The following is an 18,110-nucleotide window of genomic DNA, read 5'->3' on the forward strand; positions in this document are numbered from 1 at the left end:
GGATTACTGCGAAAAGGTAAACTTGCTTCAGCTTGAGGGAAAGTAACGAAAAAAAATGGCTCAGTAAGAAAGGGAGAAAAAACAAACTGCTCACAAAGAGCTGAGAAGGAAGAAGGATTGACGAGGAAAGCGGGAAGATTCCCCGTACAAGAAATGGCAAACTGAAACAATTTTAGCGCTTAAGATTGTTGATGATGTTGATCGTGAAAGAAAGTGAAACACTGAATGTTGAAGTAATAAGCCAAAAAAACACATAGATCTAGAAAGATCAGAGAAAAGAGCGGATTAACAAAGATTACAGCGACACACTTGAAAATTTTAGGATAATTGTTTGAAAGAGGCACAAATCCCCGAAATAATCTCCTGAAAATGCAAACAAAAAATAATTTGACGCGTATTGTTTCTTCGAGGTTTCGTTCATATGGAAAGTGAAACTTGGCAACAAGCGCTCGAATTGAATTTCCGTTTGAACGCCAAGCATCGCAAAAACCTTGAATCTGGGTTCAGTTAACAAAAACCACGATAAGCAGAGAATCAAATAATATTTGTTTCAAATTGAGGGATAAAAACGAAAAGATTGTTAACCTAATGCCCAATAGAGGTCAAACAGAACGAAACTGTACAAAATATCAATTTAAAAAGTTATACAGCGTTTGAAATATCGTTTCTTTACCAATTGCCATCGATGAACGCATCAATTTAGTAACTCGCTGTCGGAAAAAAAACACAACCTTTCTGAGACCTACGGGTTTAATGAACGTTGTTTGAAATAAATGTTACGTACCATGCAAAATATTTCGATTGTTTTGATTGAGTTCTTCTTTCGTGACGACAACTTTTCTCTTGGGACGAAACTGGTTTTTCAGGTTTTGCAAGCTTTTACGACAAGCTTTCGCCACACGGGTTTGAAGTGGTGATTCCCCACGCGTACTGAATCCCATAACGCAAAGTAACAGTAATAACAAACGAATGAAAGAGTATTCGATCAAGCGGCTTTAAAGCTCTGAAAACGACGACGAAACACTGACACTGCTGCTAGCTTCGACGGAAATGCGGATTATTTTCGAGAGATATCTTTTAATTGGTTAAAAATAGCACTGAGTCATAACTTCCACGTGGTAATATCCAGCATCAGCCGGTTAAATATTCTGATATTTAGGGAAAGCGAAATTTACATTTTACTTCGATTTCATTAATATCAAATAAGGGTCATATAGCTTGCTTAAAAAAAAATAGAGAAGAGGTTAATTTTCAAAGTTCAACAGACATGACTTCGTCTTTAAGAGCCTTTTTCAAGTAATGTAGTAACCTGCTTCCCGCTTAAATGTCTCAGTTTGAAAACACATTTAAATGTAAGAACCAGCTACTGTTGCATCATCCACCTTATCGCGACACTTTATATTGTAAACATACCATAGTCTTGGCTTACTTCCCTGTGGAAAAATATCATTAAAAAATTAACCAAACGAATTACGTTGGGAAACCATAACCAAAACGTCTTTCAGCAAAAGCTTTGCGAGAGCAGAAATACAACGGGAAACGCAAGAAAGGTTAGTTGACCGATTCAGAAATACTTCGTTTACACAAAAATGTGAAAGAATCTGACTAGACGGCGTTGCAGGCATTTAACTCGCGGGCCTTAAAACACGCGTTTTTCTTTTACTTTGTTCGATAGCCGCACTAGTTGGCAGTTGTTCCTAGACGGAAGGGTCATTCGTAACACCTTCTACACAAGCTGTATTCAAGTACGTGTGTCACCTCTGACATTATGACATCCAAATGTCTAAGCTGGATATTCCAGTCACCAGGGGAAAAAGTCTCCCGCGTAGAAAGCAAACCACCTCAGACTTCCTTTTCAAAACTGCTAGGTGACGATGTCGATGATACTCGACACACCTTCCCACGAAAACGAAAGTCTGAAAAGTGCGATCGTGGATACTAACTTTGAGTCACTTGCATTCCTTCAAAATGAGTAATTTAAGCCTCACGACTTTCTTTCAAACATTGCAAACCTTTTCCAACTCACTTTGCTACAGTTCGCCCTGTTCCTCGATAAGGCGAATTTAATTTTATCCTAGAAGTATTTATCATTATTTTTATTTAGCTCTGGATGTGAGTTTGTGTAAGGAAGCAAGGCCTAGCGGTAAAGTCCTCAAATCGTTTTTATCAGTGAACAGTCAGAGCTTTTCTGCTAGCTTCGCGGAAAATTATCAAAAAGGAACTTGAGAGTTCAGTCTAGCTTGGGTGGAAGGATGACGGAAAAGAGAGTAAAGAAGGGGGGGGGGGGGGTACGGTATGTGTTGAAAAGGATCCTTCAGCCATCGACGAGGTAATTTAGTTTGCGTGTCGACTAGTCCAGTAATTTGACCCGAAGCAATATCCACCAATCTCACGAGTCTCGTCAAACTTTGCGTAAGAATCATTGACTGGTGCCGCAGGATCCTTTCCAGCAGTCGAGGTAGAGGCGGACAAAAATGCTTTGGGAATGGAAAAATTAACTAGAATATGATACAAAACAGCGTCAAATTAAATATTGATTTTATTTTCCATCCACCAGTCATTACAGGGCGTCATAGTTATAACTAAATTGTCTCGTTCCGCAAAAGAAACTTAATCAAATTTAACGACAAGTATAGCTAAAGAAACTCAATACGGTGGACAATTTACATTTTCAACTCGGTTGATAATACCAAATCATCTGGACGACATATATGCGCGACTAAAAAAATCAAACCACCAGAGTTAGGTATACGGCATATTATAACCAGCCAATTGAAAAAAATCCTCTACCTAGCTACTTTTATGATCCGATCATAAACCTAATTTGTCTGATCAACTATCTATTTGGTTCAAAAATAATGTTCCCGGCAGAAACCGTTATAATTATATATCTAGAATAACACGCGTTACCTAACAAAATATTCCAGCTGGTTAATCACATCGAATAAATTCCATAGCTATGACGAGTCAGCCTTTCAATGCTAATCCCTTAGTTTTTTTAGTTTATACGCGTTTTAAATCCCGATCTATCGAGCGGACCTGGATAAATTCTACTACTGAAATACTTAAAAACAACAACCGAATGATCAATGTAGAGGCTATAATTTCAAAATATTTCGAGATCATTTAGATGCGCAATTTAAGCGAAGATAAATCCCAAAGCATTTCTGTCGTCCTCATTCCCTCCAATCTGCAGAGGAAAACACAACAATAACGAGGAAATTACATTTAGGATGGCAAGCAGATTGTACAGAGTAAAATTTCAGTAGCGTAAGGCTCGCTAACGAGTTCTCTGCAGCAAATTCAAAACATCGGAGTATTCGACCAAAACATCGGAGTATCCGACCAAAACATTGGAGCATTCGACCGCAACATCACAACATTGACCGCAACATCGGAACATTTGACCACAACATCGGACCTAGTTGGGGTGCGAATCCTCATGTATGAGTCAGATTTTTCCCACAAACATGATCCACAGTCGACAAGTTTCATAATACATATTTGAAGCGGAGAAACAGCTATTTTATAGCCTTCCAATAAGCAGTTCAAAGCAGGTTCTCATTTAGAATCAAAGTTATAATTGTACTGCTGTACTTTCATTCCCAATGGTTGAAATCTGACGTCTGGGTCGCTAGAGGTTTTCCAGCCAAAGTAGCAGTTTAACAAACGTCTTGCTCAATAGCTAACATTAGACTGAGACATACATGTATTTAATCAAACTAATAATTAACGAGAGGCAGAAAACGTAGCTTCAACGCAATTACTATTTCACCGGAGTGAACTTTAAAACAACAGCACTACATTTTACACGAAACTCTCGATCTCATAACCAGTGCAATCAGACGACCATCCTTACATGAGCGCAAAACAGCACCGCAGCGGGTTAAGATCCGGTAAGTAATTCTTCCTTCTAACCGCGATATATTCCCTCGTAAAGTAGTTTCCAGTATTGAGTGCAACATCAAAGATGAGGCCTCTTAAATTTATAACTCTGTCCGGTTCATATTCTTATTACCTACTTGCTGCATGACGAACTGAAATTGTGCGGAAAGGTTAGACTTTACATGTCCAACAGTTCTAAGAGTAAATACCTTCACTTGTTTACTTACATTGAGTCGTTCCCACTTTCGCGTTACTCAGAGTCTGAACGTAATTTGATGGAAACAAGCCCGTCTGTCCGTTCACTTCTCCTTTCCACCAGTCTCCATCCTTACCTACTACGGTGATAACGCTTCCCTTGTAGAAGGTGAGCTCGTCAGAGTTTTGGGCCGTGTAAGGGAACATGGCCAACACCTGCTCTAGTCTCGCTGTGGAGATTAAAACAAATAAACTAAATCAAAGGAAGCAAGCGGAAACGGTGAGCATGTTCTAAGTTCGCAGTCACTAGAGACGAAAGAAAGGACGAAATCTTTGTCAAACCTGTAGAACCTTTAAAAAAACCTTTAAGTCAGGTCACTTTAAGCGTGAGAGAAGATGAACTTTCAACAGAATAAAGCTATGAATTAATGTTCTCTGGCAAAAAAACATCCAAGAGGTAGAGTATCTATCGAAAAGGAACATTAACGGCGCCGTACAAATTACGAGAAAGATCGAGGAAAGAAACGAGGGAAAATCAGTCACAACTTAGACTTAGGCATACAATTCCACGCTTTTATAAAAGGTAATCCTTTTAGAAACTCACCTCTTGCCACAGGAGGAACACTATAAACCTGAAAAATCGGCAGTGGAATAGCACCAAATTAGCTTTTAGTAGGAACTTTAACAAAAAAGGGATTAAAAAAAACTCTGAAATATACTCTTACCGTGAAGAGCATGGAAAAGGAAACCCAGCATCATTGAAAAAAACGAGTTTGAAAGTACCCCTCCGACATTGGCAGTGTAATTAAAGCAACAGTAAACAAGAGCTTTCAACTGTGAAGATAAGTCATGTACGTGCAGTTTCAGATGTCATTTCGGGACACTTACGCTTTCTGTGACTGGAGAGCTTGCTGCTGGCGAAGTTTTCCTATCCAATATTTTCACATGATTTGCTGGAAACATGCCGCTTTGGCGTTTCTTACCACGAGCCTACAGATACAAACAAACAAAAGAATAAAGAATTAAGAACACTGAGTTGTCGTAGACAAATTCGCAATAAGAGAGAATACAATGACTTCGTTAAGTCTTGAACTAAGAGTTTCCAATCTAAAGTAAAGCGATATTATCATTAGGCCTCCGCGCGACATGACATAAATAAAAAACAGAAAGTACATGGAGTACGTATAATCCCTGTACCTGTAGTTCACCTTCCCACCAGCCATCGGGGTGTTTTTTCTTGACCAAGATCAGCTGGCCGGGTGAAAGAGACAACTGTTCCGCTGACAATGCATTGTACGCCGAAATCACAGTGGCAATTTCTGAAATTCCAAAAAATCCTTAGGTAAACTTTTAAATCACACAAAAGCAAGTTTTCATTGAGTGTTGGAAACAGACCGTAATTGCAGTGCTCTGGCTTTACTTCGCTCTGTGATTGGTCGAAAAAAAACCACGCCACCCTCTTAAACAATCAGATGTCAAATCAAAACCAATCGCGACTAGAACACTCACGTTTTCCCGTTTTTCTCACGGTTTTTTTTTGTTTATTTTGTTTATTTTGTTTATTTTGTTTTTTTTGTTTTTTTTTTTTGGGTGAGTTCTTACCTGGCTTCATGCGAGGAGCTGCTTTTGGTCCCTGAAAATACAAAAAATTATTTCAAACAATTACCTGTGCATTGCAAACAAATAGCATGCATTGCCAAAAAAATCCGAGATTGTTTCTCATCAACGCGCACTGAAGTCTTTTCGAATCATTTTATTTCCCTTAGTTTTTTTCCGGAAAACTTTACGAATAGGCGCCGACGGAACGAGCAAGAGAGAGAGGACGAGGGGACTAAGGAGAGAAAAGGAAAGAAGGACTGCACGCTTCGTCGTCACTCTTTCTCAGACCCCGCCGATCTTCTCCCACCCCTCATTTGCGCGTCTTTACTAACAGAGACCCTTGCACAGACTAACTTGACGTCATGTTCAGTATTCGACCGAGTTTGCCGAGCCGACTCCCGTCCAAACAGATTCAACGCAAGTTTTCATAAGTACCTCTGTCTCCCTTTTCTTGACATAGTTGGCAGGAAACAGCCCTTGTTCCCCTCGGCAGCTTCCTTCCCACCACTCGCCTTCATCTTTATAAACCTTAATAACATCACCTTCAGAGAAGCACAGGTCACCAGCTTCACCTGAGTAATTATACACCGCTACACATTCTGAAATAAACAAAAGCAATTCTGCAAGTGAGCCCCTTTTTCTCACTAAAGCGAGAGATACAGTGCCGCTCATTAGTAAGTAGACAGTCTCGACAGACAGTCTCGATACAGATGTAACATCTTTTTCTCCAAGAAGAGGATATTTTCCAGTCGACCCCAATTGGAAACTTTAAAAAAACCATCCAGGAGGTTAAAGTAAATTGCCGTTTGTAGCTCACATTGTTAGAAAAACGTGACAACGAGAAACAAAGGATCACAAGTTTGAAATTGCTCGAGAAACTAATATGATCTGCCCTTTGACATGATCAATGAACATCTATTGGGATTACTTTTCTACTCGTTTCTAGCCACATGAAATGTGTGCCTTACACCATGGAAAGCGCATCAATAACTGACATAACAGATTCTGCTAACTTCAATCCACACCATCGCCCAAATTGTCTCCAACGCCCCTGTTTTCGAGTCGTTTGAAGCAATCCAAGTGATCATGAAACGTTCGTGATTGTCTGGCCTAATAGCCTTAAATTGTTGCGACCGATTGAGCATTAAACAGGGCGACTCAGAAAATCAAACGAAAACCAAGCTTGGATTAATCTTTGGTCAACAGTTACTTACCAAACAGTGTTGTTGGTGAACTTGGAATTGGTTCAGTAAGAGGAATGGATTCTGGAGACTTACTCGGTTGTTCTTTCGGTGCCCCGTTTGTCCTTCAAAAAACAAAACAAAACAGAGGGATCATTCAGAGCCCTGATACTGATAGATTACACTTGTATGGTTACTCAAAGAGCAGGACCTTGAGAGGGGGCTGATAACAGGGGGTAAATTGAGGCTAAAACGAAGTTCGAGCATTGCCTCCTAGATACACTAGTTAACCCTCTCATCCTTAAGAGTGATTAGCATCTAATTTCTCCTAACAATATCACCCCTGAATAACACATTGAAGCCACGAGAATAAAGGAAATGATCATCACCAGAGATTAAAAAAATTATCCTTGTCAGAACCTTGGGAAATATATATATACAGAGTAGTGTGAAGAACATGCATGCTGTTGTTAGAGTGTGACTAACGATACCAGCTTCATGAAAGCTGAAACGCCACGAAATGTGAAGTTTCATTTTCATAACAGTCACACTTACTCGCCCGGTTTTGTGGCTCCACTAACTCCTCCAAGAAGTTTAACGTAAGACTTAGGAAACCATCCCACACTGCCGTTGAGTTCACCACACCACCACATGTCCTGCTGCTCCTTGACGATAATCACGTCGTTCTTATTAAACGTGAGGTGATCATCTTTTTTCGCTCTGTAAGGATACAATGCCATCACTCTGAAGCCTTCGGCAGACTGTTGGGTGCTAGCAGTCTTTGGCGCCTGCAAGAAAAACAGTTTGTATTGACAGGTTACTGGAGACAGGCAATATGACTTTTCAGGTGGTAACCCTTCACAAATTTCTACATCAAAACTTCAGTCTCTAAGTGGTAGAGACTTAGAGACTTCAGTCTCTAAGTGGCAGATGGCTGAACGACTTCTGTAAATACCAGCAAGTTTGCCAGAAATTGGCAAATATAATTTAACAACTGTACCATTGTGATACTAAATGTTTTACATTTTGATTCAAATTTTTTCTCTCATAACCCTTAATTCCCATGAGTGACCAAGACAGTATTCTCCTTACAATATCAATACAATATCTAGCAAACAAGTGATTGGATTGAAGAAAACTGTCAATTTAGGGATTATTAGTAAATTCAATATATAACTCTATGAACTAAAATCATTAGAATTGTGAGGAAGACAGTGAGGAGAATTTCTAATGAGATCTTGAGAGTTAAAGGGTTAAGAATTTTTTATTACCAACTGGATTTTTAATTTTTGTTTGTTTCAGATTTAGACCATGAAAAAGATGAAGGAAAATGATACCAAAACCACAATCATAACATTAACAGCTGAAACACAACATACATTTCAATAATTTATTTCTTTTTCTCTCACCTCTGGGACAACATTTGTGTTTGTTACAGAAGAGTTCTGGTTCAGAACTGCCGCACTGATTGTGCCTCCTGTAGAAAACTGCATGTTGAGAGCTGCTGTAAGAGACTTTACCGTAGAAGAGCTCTCTGGAGGTGAAACAGTGACAGCTTCTTTTTGAGATTTGTCAGAAGATTTTGCTTCTTCCTCAGTGATTCTTTCAGCATAATTTGCTGGGAACAAGCCTTTCTTGCCATTTGCCTCACCATGAAGCCAACCAGGTGGAGCTTTACTTTCACTGGGATCAATCTAGGAAAAGAAAAGGTACATGTGTACAGAAATGTGTGACAAATGGTCTGTCTTAGGTGAACAACTAATTACAAATAAAGTGTGTTGTAATTAAACAGAAACATGTTACACATGTGTATAAGTGAAAACATACCCTTTTGTAGAAATTGGCTAAAGAGGGCCCCAGTGGGGTACCCTTAAAGGTATTTGATCATACTTTAAGACTCTAGTCAGTGCAGAAATGAAGAAAAGAAAGGCAACTGAGACAGTAAGAAGCTAGAAAGTTTGGAGTTTTATAAAAAAGCTCTTGCATCAATCTTGTTTTCTTTAATGTTTTTGCTGCTTAATTTCAAATAGATGGTACTTAACCTTAAATGTAATTTTTTGCAGCTTGTTTGGCATTTAGATGTAAGTTTCATGCAGTATTTTTGTTTCAAAGTCAATGCTTTACTCTGTGTATGTACAGTATCCACAGGTATTGTGAGGCTAAAAGTGAACACTGACTTGTGAACATCAGTCTGTTTATAGTGTTGAAACATGCCACAAGTCTAGCAAAAAAAATAGTGGGCCTACAAAGTGATATAACCCCCTTTTTGTGCAAGAGCCTTTTCATAACTGTTGTTGGAGTCATCTGCTTGAAAGAACCACTTAATTATTGTTTGCCAGATGCATACAATTCCTCTGAACCCTTACTATGACAATGTCTCCTTCTTCAATGGCCATCTCATCAGGATTTCTGGGTTCAAATTCATAAAGAATTTTGTAGTATTCCTTCTTTGACACTGGTTTTGAAATGGGTTTAAAGAGATCTGTAATTAAAAAAGAAATAAAGTTGAAAAGAGCTCATCTGTATATGATAAACATTCTTTATCAGAAGAAAGAAAATAAATGAAAGTATGTAATATTACAGGGTGGCATGTACTATTTCTGCACAAACCATGTAAAGTTGTACATGTAAGTATAGCACACAAATTAGAGGATATTTGTTCTGACAAGGGCCAACACTTGAAATGTCAGCTTATTAACTCTACTGTAGCCAATTTACATTGTAAACTCAGTTGATTAAACCAAATTATAAAATCAGAGGTTAAACATGTATAATTAAGTTTAGGTTCAAGCTTCATCTTTGCTATAACTTCTTCAAACTAGTTTGATTTTTCTTTTTTTATGCAAAAGAATAGGAAAATGAGTACAAGCCAAAGGAAAGTAAAATTTAATCTGGTATGCTAAACTCATGACCATGAAAAAAAAAAAGGGGGGGGGAGGGAAGGGGTTGAACCACATCTATCACGCTTAAATCTTAGCAATCTTACTTGAAGGGGCTGGTCTCACTTCGGCTGATTGTTCCTTTATCATTTGCTGCATCTGGAGGACCTTATGCTTCACATCACCAGCTGATGTGCTGCTGGTGTTGCTGGTACTACTGGTTGACTCGCTACTGATGTGCCTAACCATTGGTGGTGCACTTGACACTAACATCTGTTGTTGTTGGACAAGTATCTGGTCTTTTGTTATAAGCTGCTGTTTTTTCAGCTCCTCTTGTCTTCTGGCTTCTTCAGCCTGTCTCGCTTCATTAAGGCGTCGGCGCATCTCTTGTTCCTTCCTCTGTTTTTCCTGTTCTTGTCTCATGGCTAAAAGATGACAAAAGATACAAATGAAATAACAGTACTGAAATGCATGCAGGGTACGCATAGATAACAAATGAACATACTCTTTTGCTGGTAACACTACAATGTAACAATGACTTAATAAACCCTTATCCCCAAAGAGTGACTGGTGTTTAATCTCTCCTAGCCATAACACCCTTCAACCACATATAACACTGAGTCGTATGAATAAAGGAAATGATCGCTTATTGAAGAAGCTCCTGATTGCCAAGAAAATTCTCCTTGTAAGTAACATAGTAAATGTAACAAGAACAGTGTGGAGAATATGAATATTAATGTTAGGGTGTAAAAAGTTAAGTTGTGCAAATAATAAGATCTGAATGACAACTTGACATCACATGTGCATCTTGCATGGACTGTTTTCTTCCTTTTTTTCATAAAAAAAAACTACCTGTATATAAGAACAAACAAGAGGAATCACTTCTTGGAGGCATGTAAAGAAAATGCTGGCACTGCAAGTTACTGACCTTCTAGCTCTCTTTCTCTCTGTTTCCTTGCTTCCTCCTCTTCGCGTTTCCGTCTGGCATCCATTTCTTTGCGCTGTCTATCATCTTCATCTTTCCGTTGTTTCCAAGTGGTGTATTCTCTCTGTTTAGCTTCTGATATGTGTTGTAGCCTGGTACTTTGTCCAGACAATTGCTGTGCACTTGTGTTAAGATCCTGAAAATATGATTGTATTATTTATGAGAAGGTTGATAGGTTACCAATAACATGCAAAAGACTCTCACATTAAGGCACTCTCCAGTGATGAGAGACATATGCAGTCCCAGTTTACATATTTAAGTACAACTGCACAATTACTGTGACTGCAATTTACAAGCAGGTGTCACCTTTGCACCCTCTAAAATATTGCATTTATTTCATGGCACATTGCAGGTCTGACTCATGATCAATGAAAAGGCAAACAGCACTTTGAACAATGCATCTCACCCCTTTGACCCCAAAGAGTGACCAGCATCTAATTTCTTCTTAAAACATCACCCTTGAATCACACATAAAAGTCAGGAGGATAAAGGACATGATAACCAACTAAAGAAACTTGATTGCTTAAACCTGATTAAAATGAAGTAAAAGATTTAAGACTTAGCAAGGAACTAAACCTACAAAGCAAAGTCCAGATGAGCGAAAGCCTAGGATGTGATATCAACAACAGCTGCTTAACGGTACCTTAAGCTGTGTATTAACAGTGTCAAGCTCCTTAAATTTCTCAGAAAGAACCCTTTCCATGTTGTTCTGTAATGTTTGGAGTCTTCTCAAGTTTCCCCCTGAGTCCTGTACACTGGCCATAACATTGCCATGGGTGTCTCCTGAAAGTTTTCAATTCAAGCATGAATAGTTACTGTATGTTCAAGGAAAGCAAGCTATGTACTAAAATAAGGAAATGTTACATGTACAAGGTTCAACAGAGACCTTATTCATAAGGTTTAAACATTAACACAATGAGCAAAAGAAAGCTTATAGATTTCAACTGTTTCAAGCACCCAATTTTCATCTCATTGCTTGAAATACCTGCACAAATTTCAAGACCAAACATATAGCTTAGAATATAGTTGCAAACAATGTAAGGATCACTTTTTTTTTAAAATCTGTGACAAACCAAACTTACCTAATTTGTTAGAATCTATTGAGTTGATTTCCTGTGAAAGTCGTTCACTCTCCTTCTTCATTACAACTATTCTTTGCTGTGAGTCCTAAATGGTAGGAGCAAAAACATTCAGTACTGTGTCTGAATGGTCAGTAGAAACATGTCCACAACAGCTTATTCTTCCACACAATAACTTAAATCAGATCACTCAAAACAGACCTGACAAAGAAAGCTAAGCTTACATCCAAATGTATTGATCTACTAAGTTATGTCTTATTGCAACAAGGTAAGCAAATATGTCACTAAGAACAAACTTCCTAATAAGCTTCAAGTAGGGTACACTGTATCCATGATTGAGTACATATCAGCATGAAAATGGTCTGTTCCTTCATAGAACCTTTGTCAAATTTGGATGTACATTGTGTAGCAAGCTACTTCAGAAAGAAGTTGTGTAAAGAACAAAAAAGATTAGCTAAATCCAAAGTTGCAGCTATCAGACAAACTGGTGAAAATATTCATTGTACAAATGTAACTATATGAAAAAGTTACTGCATAAAGTTACTTTAACAGAAAGGGTGAAAAGACTTTGGAACAGCATCTAGACATACCTTGATATCACACTGAACCCTACTAATCTCTGCTAGTCTCATTTCTCTGCTCTGATTTATAAGATTAACTGCGGACTGACACTGCACAAATGTTTGTCTTTCTTTATCTAATGTCTCTCGTGCTTCATTTCTGGCCTGGTTCTGTGTAAACAGAATAAACATTGACAAATAGTTATAACCTTCTTGTTTTCAACTGGATTTAATCCTTTAAACCCTAAGAGTGACCAATATCTAATTTCTTCTCACAACACCACTCATGAAGGTCACAAGAATAAAGGAAATGATCACTATCTAAAGAATCTTTAGGCTGTTAAGCAAATTCTCCTTATCAGCACCTTAGCAAATGTCTAGAGAAGAGTATGGAGAATATGGATACTGATGTTATGGTGTAAAGGGTTAAGTGAATGAACAAAACCCTTTTCTGGACAAAATAACTGCACCAAAAGATAGAGAAGCACATGTACTCACCACTTTAAGTAGTTCTTCTTCAAGTTTCTGAACCCTTGATTTAAGATTATTGACAATATCTTGTTCCATATTTTTGTGATTTAAGAGTTCTTCCTTTTTTCTCTTTTCCCATTCTAATTGACGTTGCCTCTCAGCTTCAATCTGGGCAGCCTAAGAGCAAAAAGGTATTACATGATAAGCCAAATGATACCAGCATTTTGAGATTCAGCCAAGTGTGTTACTGATTCTTTTGCTACATTTTGATGTCATCTGCCATCTATTAGTGAACAGATGCATGACAACATTAACCCTTATACTCCCATGAGTGACCAAGACAGAATTGTTTCCCTGCAATATCAAACAGATAAGTAATGAGAATAAAGACAAATATCAATTTGGGGATAATTAGTTGATCCAATACTAAATTCTCTGAACTAACATTATAAGAATTGTTTGGTTGACAATAAGAAGAATTACAAATTTAATCTGGGATTTAAAGGGTTAAATGTAATCTGCAAATACACATAGTGAACCTGCTCGTACACACACATACGGAATGATCAAAGAGGTTATTAGCTACAGAGTAGGAATTTAAGAATTTAAAGTCAATGCTTAATTCCCCACACTTAAATTCAAAGAAGTACATGACATTGTATAAATAATCAGTAAGGAGAATATACAAGTTAATCATGATGGGACTAAAAACTATTTGGCGATGAGTTTTTCAGGAGGAGAGCCTTCATAAATTCCAACATCAACACTTCAGTTTCTGAGTGGTGCATGGACAGTCTAATCATCAGGCTGAATCTGGCCAAGACTTAACCCTTTCACTCCCAAGATCTCATTCGTAATTCTCCCTATTGTCTACCATCCAATTTTCATCCTGTTGGTTTGGAGAATTACATACTAGGTCATATAATTAATCCCTTATTTATATTTTTCTTTATGCCCATCCATTCTCCACTTGGTATAATATTGATACCGTGAGATGTTCTGTCTGGGTCACTCATGGTAGTTAAAGGGTTTAACTACAGATAATTTGTCATGTCTTGGGTTGATCAGTGCATCAAATGTGTTTTATTAAAAGGTACAGTACAGACCTAGTCATTCCTGATGCAGCACAGTAACCACTTACCCATTAAATCTCCTCCAATTCATTAAAAATTCAGGGTCATTTATGGCAGAATGTATTTTTCACCTTCATCAATTTTAGCAAATTTGAAACGTATAAGCTGAATGTGCATGCAATTACCACAAGTACCCTTAAATGCTACTAACTTTACTGCGAAGGAAAATTGCACATGAATATGCTTGAGTCTTACAAGTCTCTGCTGAATCATTTTCTTCTTCAGTGCTTCTTGCTCTCTCTCCATCTCCAGCTGTTGTTGTCGCTGTTTCTCCAGCTCTGCTTGTCGCTTCTGTTCAGCTTCAAGTTTTGCTCTTTGTCTCCTTTCCTCCTCCAGTGCTTCTTTCCTCTCCCTCTCCTCTCTTTCTTTTTTCATTTTTTCTTGCAATTCCATGCGTCTCCTCTCAAGCTCCAGGCGGCCCTTTTCAAAGTTATCTTTCCTCTTGTCTTCAAAAGTAACTAAACAAAAAAAGAATTAAGTCAACAACCTAGTGACAACCCATACTGTCTGCAAATCCATGTGAGTTGACTGTTATGTCAAAATTTAATTTTTAAAAGTCCAATGCAGATTTTTAACACTTTTGTTTGATGACCCTCCCAGAAGGATAGATTACAAATAAAAAAAGTTTGAGTACCAAACAAGGTAAGACCTAAACATCTTACAAGGATACAAAAATAGCTGTTCAAACTTACAAACTCCCTTAGCATTTGAGGTACTTCCAGACCGTGCCCTTCCATCTATGCTTCCACTTCTCTCTCTTTCACTCCCACTTCTCTCTCGTCCACTGTCAGACCGTTCACGACCATCTGCAACTGATGAAAATGTAGTGCTTGCTTGCCGTGACTGGAATGAAGGTGGAAGAAGCTCTGGTGGAACAGTAGGGGGCAAGGCCTGACCGTGCTTGGCCAGCTCAACCAAGTGCATTGCCAATGCAAATTCTTCAATATTAAGCTGTCCATCTTTGTCTAAATCTGAAAGATTCCTAAATTATGAAAAAAAAAAATAGGTAAATTACACTGTACTTGTTCTAAGTCCAAATGTTCACAAATAAAAATGTGAAAGAAAAGCATAAAACTGAGGACAAGAAGCAATGCACAATATCACTGGGAAATTTTTTAGATTTTAATTTTTCAGCTGGTGTCCAACTATCCTGATTGTTCTGGATTTATCTTTGGTAAAAGGGCTCCTTTTAGTTATTTAAATATTAAACAATACTAAAATGTTTTTTAAATCTAACTTACCATATTTGAGCAAGAATTCCCTGTGAAAGTCCTGACTGAATTAACATACTTCTAGCTTGTTCACCTAAAAAAAAAAAAACAAAAACAGACAAAAATGAATATATACATTGCACTTAATTGCATCAATTAAAGTCAATTTGATTTTAAAAGGCACTTCTTTCATCGATGCTCATTACCTTACTAGGGACATTTTGATTTAAAATCTATCAAATAGTTTTTGTCAAAGCTCACAGATTTCCTTAACCTTTGCTATCGAAAATGTGTATGCACCTTAGAATGGATAATATCCACAGACAGACTCCATCGTAAACTTTTGTGCCAAATGGAAGTTTTTGTTTATACATTGTATTTGAATGACACATTCAGTGTACATGGTGCATATCCACATACATTGTTCACAACAAAGCTGAATCCTTCGCCCATACATTTCACACCTGATTTTTTCCCCCACTGAATTCTTTTTGTCACAAAAATAACTCAATATACCAAAACTGCTTTCCAACTAAGTGATGTTAAGTGTACTGAGTAAACCCAGTAAATTTGGTTCATGAAAATCAAAAAAGAAAAAGTAGCAACCACTTAACTGGTCAGTCTGTCAATTTTGAACAGTTTCCTCACCTGATAAAAAGCCTGTCTTCTGATAATCATTTGCTTTAAACATCTGGTTATATTTCAGTCTATTGTTTGGTGATATAGTTCCATATGTTCCTGCTCCAGCTGGACTAAAATTTCCAGTCAGTGAGTTTGCCCTGCGGACACTGGGAATTCCTGGCCCAAAACCACTCTGACTTTGACCTCCAGGCCCATTTATTATTGCCGCACTAGGAGCAGCAGTGTTTAAGGCACTGCTCATTCCAACATTAAATGATGATGATAATGATGCCGCAGGTAAGCCTGCTGATATCTGCGGCCCAAAAGAAGAACCAAATACAGAAGATGATGAAGACACTGCTGCTCTTGTTTGTGGTGGTGATTGGCTTATTCCTGACCATGAAATGCCCGAAGTTTGTTTGTGTGGCAGTGTCATCATACCAGCTTTGGAGAAGCCGTTTGATATTGGTTGATTGGAGGACTGACCCCAATCAGTGGAAGATTTTGCTTTCTGTTGACCCACCTGAAAGGTGCTTGGCATTGAGGTCATTTTTAAACTATTAGGGAGTGATGTGGGCAACTCCACTCCTTTTAACTTGCTTTGTATCAAATGAACAGCAATTGTAAATTCTTGCATAGTCATCTTGCCATCCCGGTCCATGTCTGCAAGATTCCTAGAGTGCCAGTTAAAAAGATCTCAGTTTTACCTCTGTGATATCGCAGAATACACAAGGTCATTCCCAATCATTTTAATTCATACAGCAGTTTTTAACCCTTGAACTCCCACTAGTGACCAACACTCAATTTCTCTTTACATTATAATACCCTGGGTATGAAAGTCTATCAAGAAGGAACTCAGTTAAATTTGAGGCTTAATTCAACAACAAAACAAAAATTACCCATAATACAAAATTATTGTGAACTCAACCATAAATTTAATTCAGGTATGAATGTCAGTCAAGCTGGAACTCTTTGGTGCACTGTCTACATGCACCACATAGAATATTTTTATGAATTTAAATATGTCTCACCATATCTGACCTAACACCATAGGTGGAAGATTAGACTTCAGGAAATACTTCTTGGCTTGTTCCCCTAGAGGAAATACATATTTACATCATTAGTGATTCTATAAAATTAGCTAGAGCCTTTGAATTTTATCAGAAACAAAAACTAAACAGTTATTCAGAAAATAAATTTCACTTTTAACAGCTTTATAGGCATAGTATTAGATTCCCCTTCCAAGTGCATCTTATTAAAGTTCGTTATGTTAATTTCCATTCATACGAATTTAATTCCCCATTCATTTTTGTTTTAATCCATAAAATTATAAATGTGTTTTACACAAGCCGATCGTTAACAAACTGCTGCAAAGAATCTTTCAAATTAATCTGTATGTTAAGGATTCATGTACAGATCTACGGTCGGATCAAAGAGATTACACTGTCTCAGTTCAACAAACTTAACGTCATTCATTGTTTTGATTGAAACAAATGGATTATCGGGAGGCGGATAAGACAGGAATGCAAATAAACACGTTACAACTTGAATGTGCAAATCTGGTGGCAAAGATCACTAGCATACTTTATTATAATTGTGTCCAATATCAAGGAATTGAGCAAACCTGTCAGGAAACCACTCGCTGGATTCAAACTTTGAAAGGTTGCTTCATGTTTAGTCCGATCTTCAGATGTTATCACCCACGAGGCTTAAAGAGAAAGAGACCAAATCAAAAGTAAAAGGAGAATCTTAACAACAGTACCCTCTCAAGTAAGCAGAGGAAAAAAAGAATCTATGTTGTAAATGTAATTATTCAGACAAATGAGCACACCGGGTAGGGAAGGGGCAAGTCCGCCTGACGATGCCATCCGTGTCTTGTCGAATTCACTCCTTGGCCATACCAAAAATGCTCCTGTCCGAACTGAAATCTTTCACAATAAAGCGCTGAGATTTCAGTTCACTATCCCCTGAGAATAAAAATCTTCATTTTCAAGTGTCAGACTTTTTCATTTAGTCTCCAGCGAATCAGAAATCTAGTCGACGCCGACACAACAGCAATATTTCAAATTGACGGTGGAAGTTTAACACCATCCGATGAAGCGCAACGCACTAGCGCCTCCTCTCACAGGCAGATTAACAGGTGAGCTGAGGAATTAATCCCTGAGGACTCCTGGAGAACTACAACTGTCAATACACCGGTTGACTACGATCTATAACTGAAAAAGATAACACGAGCTCATGCCCCTTTGGCATTCGAGCTAAACAACACATGTCAAGAGCGCAAGCGCATTGAGGTAAAAGCGTGGCATTG

At 38.0% G+C, this 18,110-nt stretch overlaps 1 protein-coding gene across 1 annotated transcript in view; it reads right to left on the minus strand.

Annotated features, from left to right (window-relative positions):
* Nucleotides 1-18,092, minus strand: part of LOC113668589 (intersectin-1) — a 36,807-nt gene extending 18,715 nt beyond the window's left edge. The window contains exons 1-23 of the mRNA XM_027184521.2: nucleotides 17,631-18,092; nucleotides 17,424-17,507; nucleotides 16,831-16,894; nucleotides 15,827-16,473; nucleotides 15,209-15,272; nucleotides 14,660-14,949; nucleotides 14,163-14,425; nucleotides 12,862-13,011; nucleotides 12,394-12,534; nucleotides 11,807-11,891; nucleotides 11,368-11,507; nucleotides 10,668-10,860; nucleotides 9,847-10,164; nucleotides 9,227-9,342; nucleotides 8,270-8,554; nucleotides 7,416-7,648; nucleotides 6,894-6,985; nucleotides 6,115-6,278; nucleotides 5,683-5,713; nucleotides 5,278-5,399; nucleotides 4,969-5,070; nucleotides 4,685-4,712; nucleotides 4,113-4,310 (exon numbers count right to left, since the gene is read on the minus strand). Of these exons, the coding sequence (XP_027040322.2) occupies nucleotides 4,113-4,310; nucleotides 4,685-4,712; nucleotides 4,969-5,070; nucleotides 5,278-5,399; nucleotides 5,683-5,713; nucleotides 6,115-6,278; nucleotides 6,894-6,985; nucleotides 7,416-7,648; nucleotides 8,270-8,554; nucleotides 9,227-9,342; nucleotides 9,847-10,164; nucleotides 10,668-10,860; nucleotides 11,368-11,507; nucleotides 11,807-11,891; nucleotides 12,394-12,534; nucleotides 12,862-13,011; nucleotides 14,163-14,425; nucleotides 14,660-14,949; nucleotides 15,209-15,272; nucleotides 15,827-16,473; nucleotides 16,831-16,894; nucleotides 17,424-17,507; nucleotides 17,631-17,667 (3,847 nt within the window). The 5' untranslated portion in view covers nucleotides 17,668-18,092. The remainder of the gene's footprint in view (nucleotides 1-4,112; nucleotides 4,311-4,684; nucleotides 4,713-4,968; nucleotides 5,071-5,277; nucleotides 5,400-5,682; nucleotides 5,714-6,114; nucleotides 6,279-6,893; nucleotides 6,986-7,415; nucleotides 7,649-8,269; nucleotides 8,555-9,226; nucleotides 9,343-9,846; nucleotides 10,165-10,667; nucleotides 10,861-11,367; nucleotides 11,508-11,806; nucleotides 11,892-12,393; nucleotides 12,535-12,861; nucleotides 13,012-14,162; nucleotides 14,426-14,659; nucleotides 14,950-15,208; nucleotides 15,273-15,826; nucleotides 16,474-16,830; nucleotides 16,895-17,423; nucleotides 17,508-17,630) is intronic.
* Nucleotides 18,093-18,110: the final 18 nt, after the last annotated feature.

Source organism: Pocillopora damicornis, chromosome 8 (genome assembly GCF_964200805.1).
Source record: "Pocillopora damicornis chromosome 8, jaPocDami1.2, whole genome shotgun sequence".
NCBI lineage: Eukaryota > Metazoa > Cnidaria > Anthozoa > Scleractinia > Pocilloporidae > Pocillopora > Pocillopora damicornis.